Source organism: Hetaerina americana, unplaced genomic scaffold, assembly GCF_022747635.1.
Source record: "Hetaerina americana unplaced genomic scaffold, ioHetAmer1.1.p SCAF_5, whole genome shotgun sequence".
Classification (NCBI taxonomy): Eukaryota; Metazoa; Arthropoda; class Insecta; order Odonata; family Calopterygidae; genus Hetaerina; species Hetaerina americana.
In genome coordinates, this window is record NW_027287095.1 from 3,531,453 (window position 1) to 3,545,443 (window position 13,991).

Consider the following 13,991-nt stretch of genomic DNA (forward strand, 5'->3'; position numbering starts at 1 on the left):
AAAGTCATGTGCTCGACGTTAAAAACTCACTACCGATTTTATTCACATTTGATAGAAAAGCTATATATCACTTCAACTCTCACAGGGTTCAGTGTAGTGTATTCATTCTGCAATTGGTTGGTTAGCCCGGTTTTAATTGGAGGAGCCGGGTCCGTATCACGATCCAACCAAAACTTTATGATTTATTGACGAATCGCTACCAATTTGCATCGTAATATTTCAGAATTATTGTAAATAACTTCCTTTCCAATACCTTTTACAAAAGAATTATATTTTATCACCAGGAAATGACGACGTTTGAATTTTGACCGAGGCGGCGACGGCTGAGAGCGCAGGAATTCCCCGTCGAACCGTGCTGTCCTCTCGCGCGCGTCACGCCAACTCCTTGCCCTCCCACGCTCATTGCGTTTTATGCAAAAAAACGAACGAGAAACCCTTTCCTTTATTCTCCCGTTTCCCGCCCCCTTAACCCTCCACACCCCCCACCCCACTGAGGACGCGCTGCGTGCGGGAGGGACGGCGCGAGGGGTCGCTCGCGGAAGAGACGAGCCGCCCGGGAGCGCCGCCGCTGTCGAGGCGGCCGTAATCCGAAACTGGCAGCCCGCGAGGAGGGGGCGGGCGGGTTCGCGCGCGCGCGGGCGGCGGAGGGTCGGGGAGGGGGAGCATTGGAGAGGAGGCGGGCGAATGGGTGGGGGCCGGGAGGGTTGGCGCCCTCCCTCCTCACTCTCACTCGCGCCCCCCTCCCGCGCAGCAAAAACGGCAGGGCCGGCGGCGAGGCAGTCGGGCCGAAGGAGGAGCGGAGGAGAGACACGCAGAGCGACAGAGCCACCGCATACACACACACAGACAGACACTAACACACCCACTCTCTCGCACTCTTCTTGCCTCGCGATTCGAGAGAAGAGCGGTCGGTGATCGCTTGATTCTTGAGAGACGTCGTCTCAGCCTTCTGGGCCGCCGAGAGAGGAGCGCCCGGGCGGGATACACGCGTCAGCATCCGCCTGGCGACCGCGTCCACCTGCACCTCATCCACCCACCGGCATCGCCCTCATCATCCCCGCCGCACGATCTTCGCACCCACTCAAAAATAAAACTATCGATTAAGATTCTCTCATTCTATCTGCCCCTGGTCCCGCTCATCCTCATCCGATTGTGCCATCTTGGTGGAGTGAACTCGGGGTGAAATAAAATCCGGAGAGAGAGATAGGAGAATCGCCCGGAAGAATAACACAAGGCGATTGGGAGGAGACTCTTTCGAGGCTCGCGGCGGGGTCACGTGTGTGTGCTCCCGCTCCTGGGGGGCACTCGCTCACCCACATCTTCTCCCCCCGCCCTCGCAGATAGCAGAGAGAAAGAAAGAAGCCTTTTCTTCCGGCCACCCTCTCCAGCAGTGCCGAGCGAGCCGGGAGCACAGCGGAGAGTCGGCAGCCACCGCCGACACACATCCATCCCCGTCCCCCTCCCGCGCCTCGTCTCTCCCTCGCGAGCCCGAGGAACATGTCGGACTTCAGGGCGGACAACAACTTCTGCGGCAGCGGCATGATGGCCCTGCCTGTGGGCGTCGTCCCCAACGCGGCCGGCGTTCGAAGCACGCCGACTGCTAACGGCGGCGGTGCATCTGTTACCGCCAACGCGTCCGTCGGAGGCGTAGCGCCGAGACCCGGCGACGTGGTCGTCGGTGACCCGGCGTCCAAGGGCGTCGTGGGCGTCGGCGGCGTGGGGGCGGCCGCCGCCAATTTGGCGGTGGTCGGGAACAAGGCGGTTGGGTCGGCGGGAGGGGGAGGCGCCGCGTCCGCCGCGGGAGTCATGGTGGTGCCCGCGGTGCCTTCGCCCTCCGTGGGACAAGGGGCCCGTGGACTCAGGAACTGCAGCGACCCGGGGGTCGCGGAGGCTCAAGGAGCCGGTGCCGGAGCTGGGGGCTACGTCCCTTCGGACGAGAGGAAGGGCATGGGGCCGATGGAGGGTGCTGTGGGCGGCAACTGCCCCATCGAAATCGAGGATCAAGGTCAGTGGCGGGTCTCGCTGACATTCGCGACCCACGGCATGTATTCTTTATTTATTTTCGGGACGTCACGACTTGCTTCATCAGTAGGGACCACCCACTCCTTGAAACAAATATCTACGTATTTGTAGCTCAAGGGAAAATAGGTATTTTTTGCGAAATAATTATCTCTCTAGGCAGGCAGAATCAGTGCATATATTACATTCACATAGGTAGTGAATCTAGGACATTAAATTGCATCTACTAATGGTTACTTTTAAGGCTACAAATATACACCAATGCATCATTCTAGGGAATTCGTTATTTTTTATTGCGTGTTTTTAATGTTTTCTGCTTTCCCGCCTCAAGTAGATATTTGCTAGTCGCCGCAGAGTATCGTCCTCCTGTATCACGATCTGTCACGTACTGGCCCGGCCCGTGTGTCCTCGGCCACTGTTGGTCAGTACCTGTGTTGTCACCCGTAGTAGGGAGTCCCTTCTCCTTTAATCCGCTCCCCTGTTATTCCATCTTCTGCGTTGCCGTCGATGCACAGGGAAGCTCCTCCAGTGCTTTTCTCTCCCTTCCTCCCTTCTATTTTTATTATTGCCTCTCCACACTAGCTAGGCCACCGGTAAGTAAACAATCACCCCACGCGAGCAAATTCAATGGGAGGGAAATGGTGAAAACTTAAAATTTTCGGAAATCTTAAATATTTCCTCGGACATTTCATTCGATGGTGCTGATATCTATTTCAATTATAAGACTCAGGCGAAACAATGGTTTGCGACACGCTTAGGCCAAGGGTGATTGCACGGCTTCGGGATATGCCAATTGCCTCTAAAGTAAACAATATGAAGAGGAGTAAGGTGACGAAGTGTGAGTGGGAACATATCATACGTCCTTGGCTGCATTTTGGGCAGAGTGGGTGTTTCCTATTGGGTCATTCACGTTCACTGCGCCGTTTTAGCTTTCTGAGTTAAGTTAAACCGCGGTTGTCGAAGAAAAAGGTCGAAAGTGACGTTCTTAAACACGGCTAATGAAATTTTCTAGTTAGCTTAGGTATAGTATCTATAATCGTGAAATTGGAGATGTCCAATTTGTGTTTATCCAATGCCTGTGTGTTTATCAAATGCTGATTCTCGCCGAATGAACATATGGTATCGGGTACCGGATACCTCCAGATCGTCCGAGTATCTTAGCCATGAATGTTGGGCACGTAGTCTTATTTGCGCTCCTCGGGTAAAAATTGTTCATCATAATTTTATCAAAAATTAACAATATTATTAATTTACATCGTGATTATGGCCGTGTTTGCAAAGTGACAGGAAATGGTTCTGCTAACGAAAAACCCAACGAATTCTTTAAGCGACTTTACTTGAACAAACGGATAACAAATCGTTCAATAGATTTCGGAATCAACAGGCGCCAAAAGATAGCAATTTTTGATCTGATCTCATCAAAGAACATCTCTTTCGGGATTTTCCACTCCTGGGAAAAATTCCTCATTCCGGCCCACCCATTGTCCACACTTGCCCATGGGCGGTTCACATCCAGCTCGGGGTAGGCATCAGGTATTTTCCGCCGAGAACCACCGCTATCCTCCGCTAAGTCCAATCCGCTCCAAACGCATCAGCGATTCGGTAAATATCATCCACCCATCCGGCCTCCGCACATGTTGTGCCTTCTTGTGTGTCCCTTGGAGTCGTAATCGATTGCTCTTGCGGGGACGGAAGGGTGGATGGACCCGAGAGAGAGAGTGAGAGAGGCAGCCGGCTAGAGTCCTTGCCCTCGGTGTCGTCGCTCGTCGTCACCGGAGACGACGGCCTCAGCAGCCGGTCAGCCCACGCGTCCCCCCCCCCCCTTCCCCGAAGGAAGTTCTCACTTAAAGGAAAAAAGCCTCCAATCCCGCGGCGCCTTCTTCTTTCTTTTTGCCCGGCGAAATCGTCGTGGGCGATGCGCTCCGCCGCCTCGGGTCTTGCTTTTTTCTCTCCATTTCCCACTCTCTTCCCATTTCCCCTTCGACAAATCCGTTGGGTTCCTCCTCGTGCCGTCGGTATTCTCCCGCCTAACTAAGAGATACTCGCGTCTGTGCCGTGAGCCATCCGATACTTCGCTGCGCACCTGCGCCAGACCTGACGACCAGTATTCTTCCTCTATTCACCTTTATTCGGAAAGTGGTGTTTTGATTACCCGATGTTCGAACTCCTCGCTTGAAGGATGAATGCAGTGTTTAGCAACCAGTATTGTTTCGCTGGCTAGAAATCGACGGCACTGGAGTCGCGGGCCCATAATATTTGGAGTGAAACCTTATCGCTGGCGACGTGCATTCAAAGAGAAAATTCATATATCTTTCCTAAACGTCCTAATAATTTCTATCGACATACTTTTAAATAAATATTGGAGTTTGTAAAATATATTTATTTCGGTTATCACATGCTATTCTTCCAAAAATTAATCAATTCCATATTTCCTACCCGTTCCCGTGGCAACAGTCTGGAATGTTGTGTTATCCTTGGGGTGGAGGTTTGAGTTTTAAATACGTGTACGTTTCCATAATATTTGAGTGATCAAGAAAATATTATCTCGGGTGGCATTGTGGGGCCCTGCAAAATATTTTTATATTCATATTTATAATGGACTTTAAATGACCAAGTGTAAAATTTTTCGCGACGGCCCCGATTGTCGACGGAATTCAGCAGGACGGCTTGCGATATGAATTCAAATACCGGCAAAATATTGCCACCCTCTTTACTCTTTTGTCGAAGACTTCTTTGTTTGATTGGCTTTAAAGAGTGTATTCCTTTCAAATTTTGTATCAGGTGTGCATTAATCAATGCTAGTTAAATGATGTATAAAGATTTTAGTTTTTAAAACGTATTCGAGGGGGGAAGTGACCGGGTTTCTGATGTTTCCATGGATGCATGAGCTCAAAATTTACCTTATATCTTGTGAATGTAGTCGTTGAATACAAGCTCCTACCAAATGCCCCAAAAATCTAAATATACTTAAAAATGAACTTTGTAGGATGACGAGAATCTTGGATTTGCGGTAATTCTCAGTTGTAGTAAACTCGCGGGCGAAACAATAACGGACTCTGAATTCGCACTGGTATTCTCCGTAGAATACACAGCCAATTATCTGCTATGCCAGTCACTGTCGATATGGTTACGAAAATTTTTTAATATGGTCATGATGACGGTAGGTCGGCATTTCATACTATGTACGTGTGCTTGCACGTTGACCTGGTATTGCATTTCATCTCAATTTTCCACTATCGTGCATCCCATTATTTTTTTTTAAAGTTTCCCACAGAATGTCGCTACCTCTTGCGAAATTCAAACCTGCCACTGTGGAGTTAGCCAATACGTGCACAATCCTAAAAAATGGACGAGTTCAAATCCTCCAAGCAATACTGGGGAGAAAATGAATGAGAACCACTAATGTTCGCCGAGTGCGGGGTAGTTTGGTCTTCTGTTCATTCCGGAATGAGAAATCCAGGAGAAAACGGTAAAAAATGACATTTATGATTTAGTCACTTTGGGAAATGGAATATAACGTTAAATCCGAACTCGGTTTGTCATTTAATATTTGAAATGTCCGAAGTTGCGATCCAAATATATAAATTATTTTTATTTGATATACTGCAATTCAAACTTGAGTAAGGCTTTTTTAGGTTTTAAAAGTTGTCATTTTTAATAGACTTTTGTGGCGTATTAATAACATACTCGTATGTCATCAATCAACCGATGCGTGTGAAACCATCGTTTTCGGAACGAAGGAGTTTTATGAGTAGACTTTGTTGCGAAACAGTTAAAAGCATGTGAAATACCTATGGATTTATTTTGGACTGAAACGGTCAACATCGTATTTCATGAAACCATGCTGAAGAAAATATGTAATTGTGAGTATGTATTGTGAGTATGTGCAGTTTAACTTGTTTTAAAATCCTCAATGCTAATGGTGCGCAAATAATTACATCCAAAGAAAGTTTTGGATGACTCGCGCAGTGTTTCCTGAGAAACATTTGTTTAAGAAGTACTTTGATTATTTGTGGAAATGCCAAGGTAGTAGGTCATACAGTGACGAAGATTGACCGTGTTTTAAATGCTACGCAAGCGCACATTTTCCATCTCCGATGGCGTAATCTGCGAAATTCCCCCCTGGCTCCTCCTAGAACTAGACCTCTACTTGGCCTTATATTCTGCGGCCGCTTACCCCGACCCTCTTCCAGCTGTCTTCGCTCGCTCCCCGAGGAGGGACCGCCCCTGGGCTCCCCCGCTCCACCCTCGGGATCGGAGCGGAAGGGCGAGTGTCAAAACAGAATGGGTAGGGGGATTTGGGGAGGGCGGCGAGGGAGGTTGATTCTCACATCGTACCCCGTCCTCCCCCCCCCGCTAACTGGGAACGTGGCACTTGGGCCTGGCAGCGGACCGAGAGCATCAAAGAAGCGTGGGCGTCGGTCAGAGGTCGATTTGCATTGTGAGTTGGTTAGAAGGACATTGTAGAGAAATGTTGCGAGCCAGCCTCTCGGAATGGGAGTAAATACGATTTTAAGCCCGTCGCCAACGCATTATCTTGTCCAACAGATGTTCATGTAGAACTTCCTTCTACCAATGTTACTCGATCTGTTAGAACACGCAACTATCCTCTTCTGTGTGCCAGTGACGGAGATTTCCACGCAGCAGCATCCCCTGCCGACCCAATCGGGTAACGGAATAAAAGAATCTTCAGAACCGCATTTGTTGAAGGGGAGCATTTTTCGAACTATGAGTGAGGGGTCATGCGTGAGTCACATAATCAATCGTTTCTGGTGCAATTGGTATTTAATTTGGAGGCATTACGTCGGTTAGTGAATTTGCTGTGTCTGATTTCTTTGTTATAAAAATTATGCCCTGTGGAACATATCACCGTGAAGGTGTGTGATTGGTTACTTTTTTTTTACTATTCTAGTTCAACTACCCAATGGTAATTTTGAAGTTTAAGTCATGATTCGAAATTATGCGCGTGTGCAGCAATAGGTAATTGTCATCTTGAGCTAAACAAGAGTTCTCTTCTCGTAAAATATCAATGTTAATTCCGCTATTCATACCCTACTCAAACAGGTACTCGTATATCAGTTCAAATAGAAAAATAATTGCCAAAGAAAATCCATGCGATAGTAAATTTTGAACTGATCTTTCTTTGATTTACTTGGTATTTTAGTTTTTATTCCAGTGCGTTTCATGATCAACATACCGTGAATTTTTAATTTCTTTTTCGTATTAGTCTTAAAAAAAAGTGACAAATGCATAAATTCTTAATATTATCTTAACCGGTAATGCCTCATTATATAATTGTGTGTCATGATCCTCAAAGAGAAATCTTAATTATTACCGATTTATATAACAAATGAAGTTGGGGAGCGAGATTATCCACACAGAAATATTTAATGAAATTCAAAACTTCATGACCTGCTGCCAATTTTGTCTAATTTAGAGAGGAGTGCTTAACCCAGTGAATCTTAAAAAGAAGGGGATAATGTAGCCGTGGTATCTTTGGGTTCTTGGAGGCGTGAATTTTGACGCTTGATTCCTGAATTACTTTACCTGGGCGATAATTGCAAAAATTGCATCGTCCAAACGTTCTTAGTATTGAATAATGAGGCTTCTTTCAGGACAACATTTATTCAGTTCTGCTCTTAGTCTATTATCGCTTCAGTTATCCTCTCACGAGTCATAAGACTGAATTCAAGTGAAGTTACAGCCTATCCATCCACGATTTTTTGCTTTTTGATAAGAAAGGAAGTTACTCATTCCTTTTGACCGAATTTCACTGAAATGCTATTTCATTTAAGATTGTACTATGGTGACCAAAACAATTTTTTCGCATATTCTTTTGAGAAAGAATGATTTTTTACCTTCTATGATGAATCGTCAAGTACTACTGCGATTCAATTTATCTCCATTGTTCAGTTTTGTTATTTCTTCCTCAGAAAAAGATGTAAAGCAAAGCGTTGAAATTGAGATGTTAATAACAAATGCTGAGGAGGTTGAGTGAAAACCTTGGATGTAGTGAAATACCAACTAAGGGTTTAAGTGATGCAAATCATAAACTATGCAGACACATAGCGCAACCGGAGAAAATGTTATGTTTCTTAATGCATCTGTATTAGCAAAGAAAGTGGCCAGATTTTAGTGCTCGTGACCTTATTCTCCTTAAAGAAAAGCGGACCACTCAGCCATTTGAATTGTGTGAGCACTATCGTAGATAGGATCAAATTATCGCGGATAAGTCAAAGTCGGATTCACCGATTCACACATAGTAGTGTCTGACCTTTTTGCAAAAGAATACTTTAGCACCATAGTTTTTCAACGTCTTATGCAACTGTCGTTGGGTAGTCCACATCTCTTGATGGGTAAAAAAAACAAAGCATGGCGTTTAAGATGAAGGATCCCATCCCTTTGGATAAAGGTCATCCATGGAAAATATTGGCGGACAGAGAGAGGAAAAAGACTTTGATTGCGAAAGCGAAGGGACGGAAGACGTGTCGTGATGAAGCGTACTATGAACGGTGGATTCATGCGGATCAGTGTTAATGGACAAGGGAATAGAGTAGGGGAGAAACATTCTAAGAAAAGCAATACAAACAAATATTCACAAGTGTTTTAAGAAAATAATAATGGCATAATTTTTAATATATTACTAAATATGAAATTTTCGACCGAGAAGTCACTGCGAGTGGCTACAATGCCAAAATACTATCCTCAAAGTTAAACTCAAGTCAGGGGTGGTAAACCTTCGTTTTTCAGCTAGAATGAAAACAATACATAATTTTCTCTATTAGTCTGTGAAACACGACCATTAGGGGTTTATATATGTTCCAAGGTTTTATGTTGATGAAATATGGCTTTAAAATAGAGGTGAAAAGGTGGAAGCCAATCGAGGATAAGATAGATGTTAATGATAGGTAGATGTTAATCAAAACAAATCAGTACTGACTTCATTGGAGTTTTAGAATTCGCTGGAACACGAATATGTCATTCACCTTATCACACCCAGCCCTTCCAAGCAGTAATGAAAGCTTGAAAAGTTCACCTACTTCAGGATTTCTAATAAGTCAGTTTATGCAACTATAGCAAAATGACCAGTTCTCTAACAATTTCGAAGTGAAATGCTATAGAATTGCATCATCGCCGGTCGGTCAAAATCTCGGTAACAAGAAGTCATCTCACCAGCTACAGGGATTGGGAACTGAAGCCTGGAAAGAAGGTGAATGGATGGATGCGCACTCATTCGGTGAAATCGCTAACGATGATGCAACTTTTTAATAAAACGAGCCCAAATTAATTGCATTAGGCGTTGTTTTGTGTCCCATCGGTTGCCATGGACACGTGCATGGGATGCTGGTGAAGGCTGCTCCAGGCCAGCGCGGAGGAGACAGAGGAACGAAGAGAGGGAGAGGGAACGGGGCAGGATTTTTTATGAACACGCGGAATTATCGCGAGGGTGCACATCAAAAGACCCTGGCCGTTCCGCCCGAAAGCCCCCGTGCACTCCCTCCCCGTCTCTCTTGGAGCCTGGGGTGAGTGGGAGAGGCGAGACAGGGCGAATGGGGGAGTGGGGAGGCGTCGGGGAAGGGAGGGAGGGAGGCCCTTGATCGATGGAAGTGCTCCACTCCAGCGTGGGGAAGCGCCGGCAGTTGCCAGCCCCACACACACACGAACACACGGACCTTCGGGTCGGATTTCGCCTTTGCATTAAAGGAAGGTGATTCCAGAGCAGAAATAATAGGAATCACATCGGAGTACTATCGTGGACATCTTTTGTACTCTGCGGACGCCGTGAAATTGTGAAATCGTGATGTGTAAGATGTTTGGATATCCACGAAGGAGTTCGCGGCATCATTAATGCCTGGTATTCTTTTTTAAGCTTAGAAAAATGGTTCACTACCCTTTTTTCAATGGTCTTGCGTGGACCTGGAAGCGTGTTGTGACGTGGGCGGACGTCTCCCTTCGTACCCTGTTCAGGCAAACCCAACGTGCGATTTGCTGAGGGTGTTGTAGGAATCGGGTTGAAATCACGGCACAGGGACCTCCATCTCTCACATTCTCTTTTACTGAGCTGTGTCGCTACCATCGTTACCATATGCGAATGTATTGTAGAGGCGGAGGGAAAGACAGCATTTAGCTGTCTCTTTGAAACACCCATCGCTTGCGAATCTTCGCCCCAACTAGGCGGTAGAAGCGTCCAAACACTCACTCGGATCCCGGTCGACTCCCGGTCAGGCCCGTCACCGCATCGAACTCTCATCGGGACGTTCGCTCTCGTCGCTGGGTCCCATCGGAATAGGACGAAAGATGAAAAAGGGTCAGGGTAAATCCCCTGATTTTATTGATAAAGTGATTCTGCATTTCGTTTCCGAGAGCGTTTGAATGTCCGAGAGTGGATATCCCATCCAAGTTTTCCTGCTGCATTTTCGTGTGCCAAAGCCAACTTTCTCTTGAGCTATGTTAAGGATTCCCTGCAGTTTTTGACTCGCGATCCCAATATTAAAGACTTGTGATTAATATATATATATTTGCATTAGGATCAATATATGCGTTACAACATTTATATGTTAGAAACATAACCAGACGGAAATGAATATGAAGATATGATGTCTCAAGAAAAGTAACAACAATCCTAATTAGAAACGTTTGAAAGGGACGAATCCTGGGGCACGTGTTGCTGAGAACAGTCAACGTGCATCCAATAAAAAACGCTGGACACGTTGGGAATTAAATGAGATTCCTTCAGGTACACACTTTCGCACTTCCCTGTCATCAAATATAACCAACATATACCTTCCCAGGAAACAGATGCACAATATGGACTCAGGTGTAATGATAACTACAATTATAGGCGGATCAATTGGTTAAAAGGGTTCGAACATTTTTTATATCTATAACATTTAATGCATTTTATCCAAGAGTATGACGTTGTAGGAGCCACAATGCTTTAGCGCTGGATCGTCATCAATCGTCTGGTCGGCATCATATGTAGTTAAACGAAACGGGACGGAAAAGCATGTAATTAATAATGCTTAAAGAACAGAAGCAGACATAAGGAAAAGGGATAGGAACACACACAAAGGACGAACACAGGAGAGGTGGGAAATTGGGTGGGGTTCCTATCCCTTTTCCTTATATCTGCTTCTATATAAATGAGGTTTTGTTCGCCGTTTGGCGGGATTTCGTGTTTGAATGTACATATATATATATATATATATATATATATATATATATATATATATATATATATATATATATATATATATATATATATATATATGTACATTCAAGTATATATATATAATCAAGCGATAGTGTAAATGCGACATGCGAGTGTGATCGAGGCCCATGGTTTGGAGGCTCTTTGTCTGTACGAATGAGCTCTTGGTGGTGTAGTAGTCCTAGGAGTCGAGAGTGGAGTGAGCGGGTTTTAAACGCTCCTGCCGAAAGGAATACCGACAGATATGAATACGGTAAGTCATCGCTGTGGGAGTTGCGGGGGAAGATAACCATCGATGGAGGAGTCGGTGCTGTAGAATTACGCGGCGTATCTGGAAAATTTTAACTTGGTAAAGGAAAGTTTCAAAGCGATCAACCGCAACTTTCCTACTTGGCTATCTTGAGAGAAACATAAACCGTAGAGAATTATTTTGTGAGATGAAGGAGGATGGGCGATAGATAGTTGAGTCAGGGGTTCTTCGGTTTCCTTGAAACGCTGAGAAATGTTTATTTTTGTTCATCCGGGAATCGAGAAACCCCTTGGAAGGAGGCGGCTGATTATGCATATTTAACAAGTGGCCCATCAATTACCTACTTGACGGAAACAGTGGCATTTGTCATCGATCTCTTTTCTCATTGATTTTCGGTTATCCAGCACGAAGATACCCTGCTTCTTTGCTAGCAATTCACCAATGCTCTCACTGTTCGTTTGTAATTTGAGTTGATGTTTACATCTTCTATTTGCTAGTGCCTGGTGAGGTTTTCAAGCAGATATAGCTTCATATCTATCAACAAGTTCTTTTACTCTAGTTTTCATTTATTGATCTCTTCATCCTTATTCCTTTTTTACCCAAAATACGTATCCTTTTTGATGTCGTTTTACGTTTGCATTGTAAATTCATCCACTGCCTGTAGTAACCTAGATATTTAAGAAAACCTTGTAATAATTTGCATCGGCCATTTGGCAACTATCATAGGAACATATTAACCCAAGAGACAAACCTAGGGTGAAGCGTCTCGTTTCTTACAAGTCGACAATTGGGGAGGGGGGGAGAGGAGAGGCTACTTCAGTCATAAAAGCTCCATTGCTTTCATATTAATGGATTGATACATTTTATTCCAATAATGGGAAACTTGTGGAATTAAATTAACTTCCGAATTACTGTAGTGGATCGGAATGTGTGTTGGAAAAATAATAAAAATCAACGAAGGATCGATCAAGGGTCGTAGAGAAGAAATCTTTTTCAATTGGGAACATAATACAATTTGTAACTCTGCGCAACCGAGTTTCCTTCTTTTATTCCCTCTTTCATAGCTGGTGTTCTATCTTCCGAGGAGCCAAGAGTCATTCCTGGAATGGGATAGAACTTAGTGGATAGGCAAAGCTCAAGGTGCCAAGGTAATACGCACCTGCCAAATTTTGCCAAAATTCCATTTTCGAATGTGACGAGACTACTTCAGCCACAAATGCATTTGGATCCCTTTTCAAAGTATTGATTTTTACTTTCAATTTATGATGTATTTTCCACGCATCGAACTATCAACTTCTGAAGGGTGCCAGTCACCCCATTCACCAGCCTGAATGTCATACGCACCTCGCCAACGCCCGCTGACCAACCACTCAGTGACATCTTGCATGGCAGTGGGCGTGTTTAGATTTAATCTGGATTTAAGCAAAATTCTCTGATAATTAAGAAAATTATTAGAAAGCAATATCATCACTTAATGGTGAAATACTCGAATAAGATTTGAAATTCTTTCCTCGATTAAATACCGAATAATATCGTACAAGTGCGTGTACTTATAAAACGTTTCCGTTTCCTCCCAGTGCATATAATTTGAGATTTGGGCGATTTTCAGTTTTAGTTTGAAAATAATACGATTCGGAAGACGCGGTGTGGTTTCAGGCTTTATCACGTTACGCGCACTGTGGTCGGGAGCCAAATGGCGGCCTAGGAGCGATCTGGGAGTGATCATTGCCAAGTATAAGTAGGCGGCGATGAAGCGCAAGCCTTTGAGCCTACCTTCTTAGCTTGCGGAAAGATTAATCGCTCCCATTTCCCCAGAGGGATGCTGTGTATGCCGTTCGCTTGGTCAATTCTCTCTCCCTCTGGGTAATTTCGGCTGTCGTCACCGAATCGCCCTACTAACCAACAGAATGGAAGTTATCCCTGAGTTATGCACTAAGTACTCAGTCCTCGGGTAAACAAGCGATTTGTTTAAATTTCTCAGTACTTGAGCCTACGCCAAAATTCAGTGTTGGAGGAACGAAATGAAAATTTATATCATCTTCCCTACGTTATTACAAATTCTTGACCATTTCTTCCTTTTTTACGGTATCTCCCAACGCTGGTAAAATATGTATAATTACCTTTTTTGTTAAAGAAATTTTAATGTATATCCCTTGTAATTTTAAAAAAATAATTTTAGTGCTGAGTCAACTAACTGTAGACGGATCAAACGAATTTTAGGAATGATTTACTTATAAGCATTACGGGAGACTTTAAAAAGTGAATATTAGTCAAAGTGCTAAAAAAAATTAGATCGAATGTGCTTGGTCTTGAATCAACTTCTATGAAGGGTTAAATAGTTCACGTCGCCCAGAGTGATATACTAAAAATTAAGAGCACTAGAATTATTCCCACTGCCAGGTTTTAGCTTGACAGTTGGCTTCTCTCAGCTCTCCACTTAATTCTTTCAGCAGAAGAGGAACTAAATGCGCCTTTGCGCTCACGTACACGAGGTTGTGTATTCATTCGCGT

The 13,991-nt window shown here is 44.6% G+C and overlaps 1 protein-coding gene across 1 annotated transcript in view; it reads left to right on the forward strand.

The window, feature by feature from the left end:
• Nucleotides 1–793: 793 nt before the first annotated feature.
• LOC139693490 (uncharacterized) overlaps nt 794–13,991 on the forward strand; it is a 570,990-nt gene continuing 557,792 nt past the window's right edge. The window contains exon 1 of the mRNA XM_071591664.1: nt 794–2,005. Coding sequence (XP_071447765.1) covers nt 1,498–2,005 — 508 coding nt within the window. The 5' untranslated portion in view covers nt 794–1,497. The remainder of the gene's footprint in view (nt 2,006–13,991) is intronic.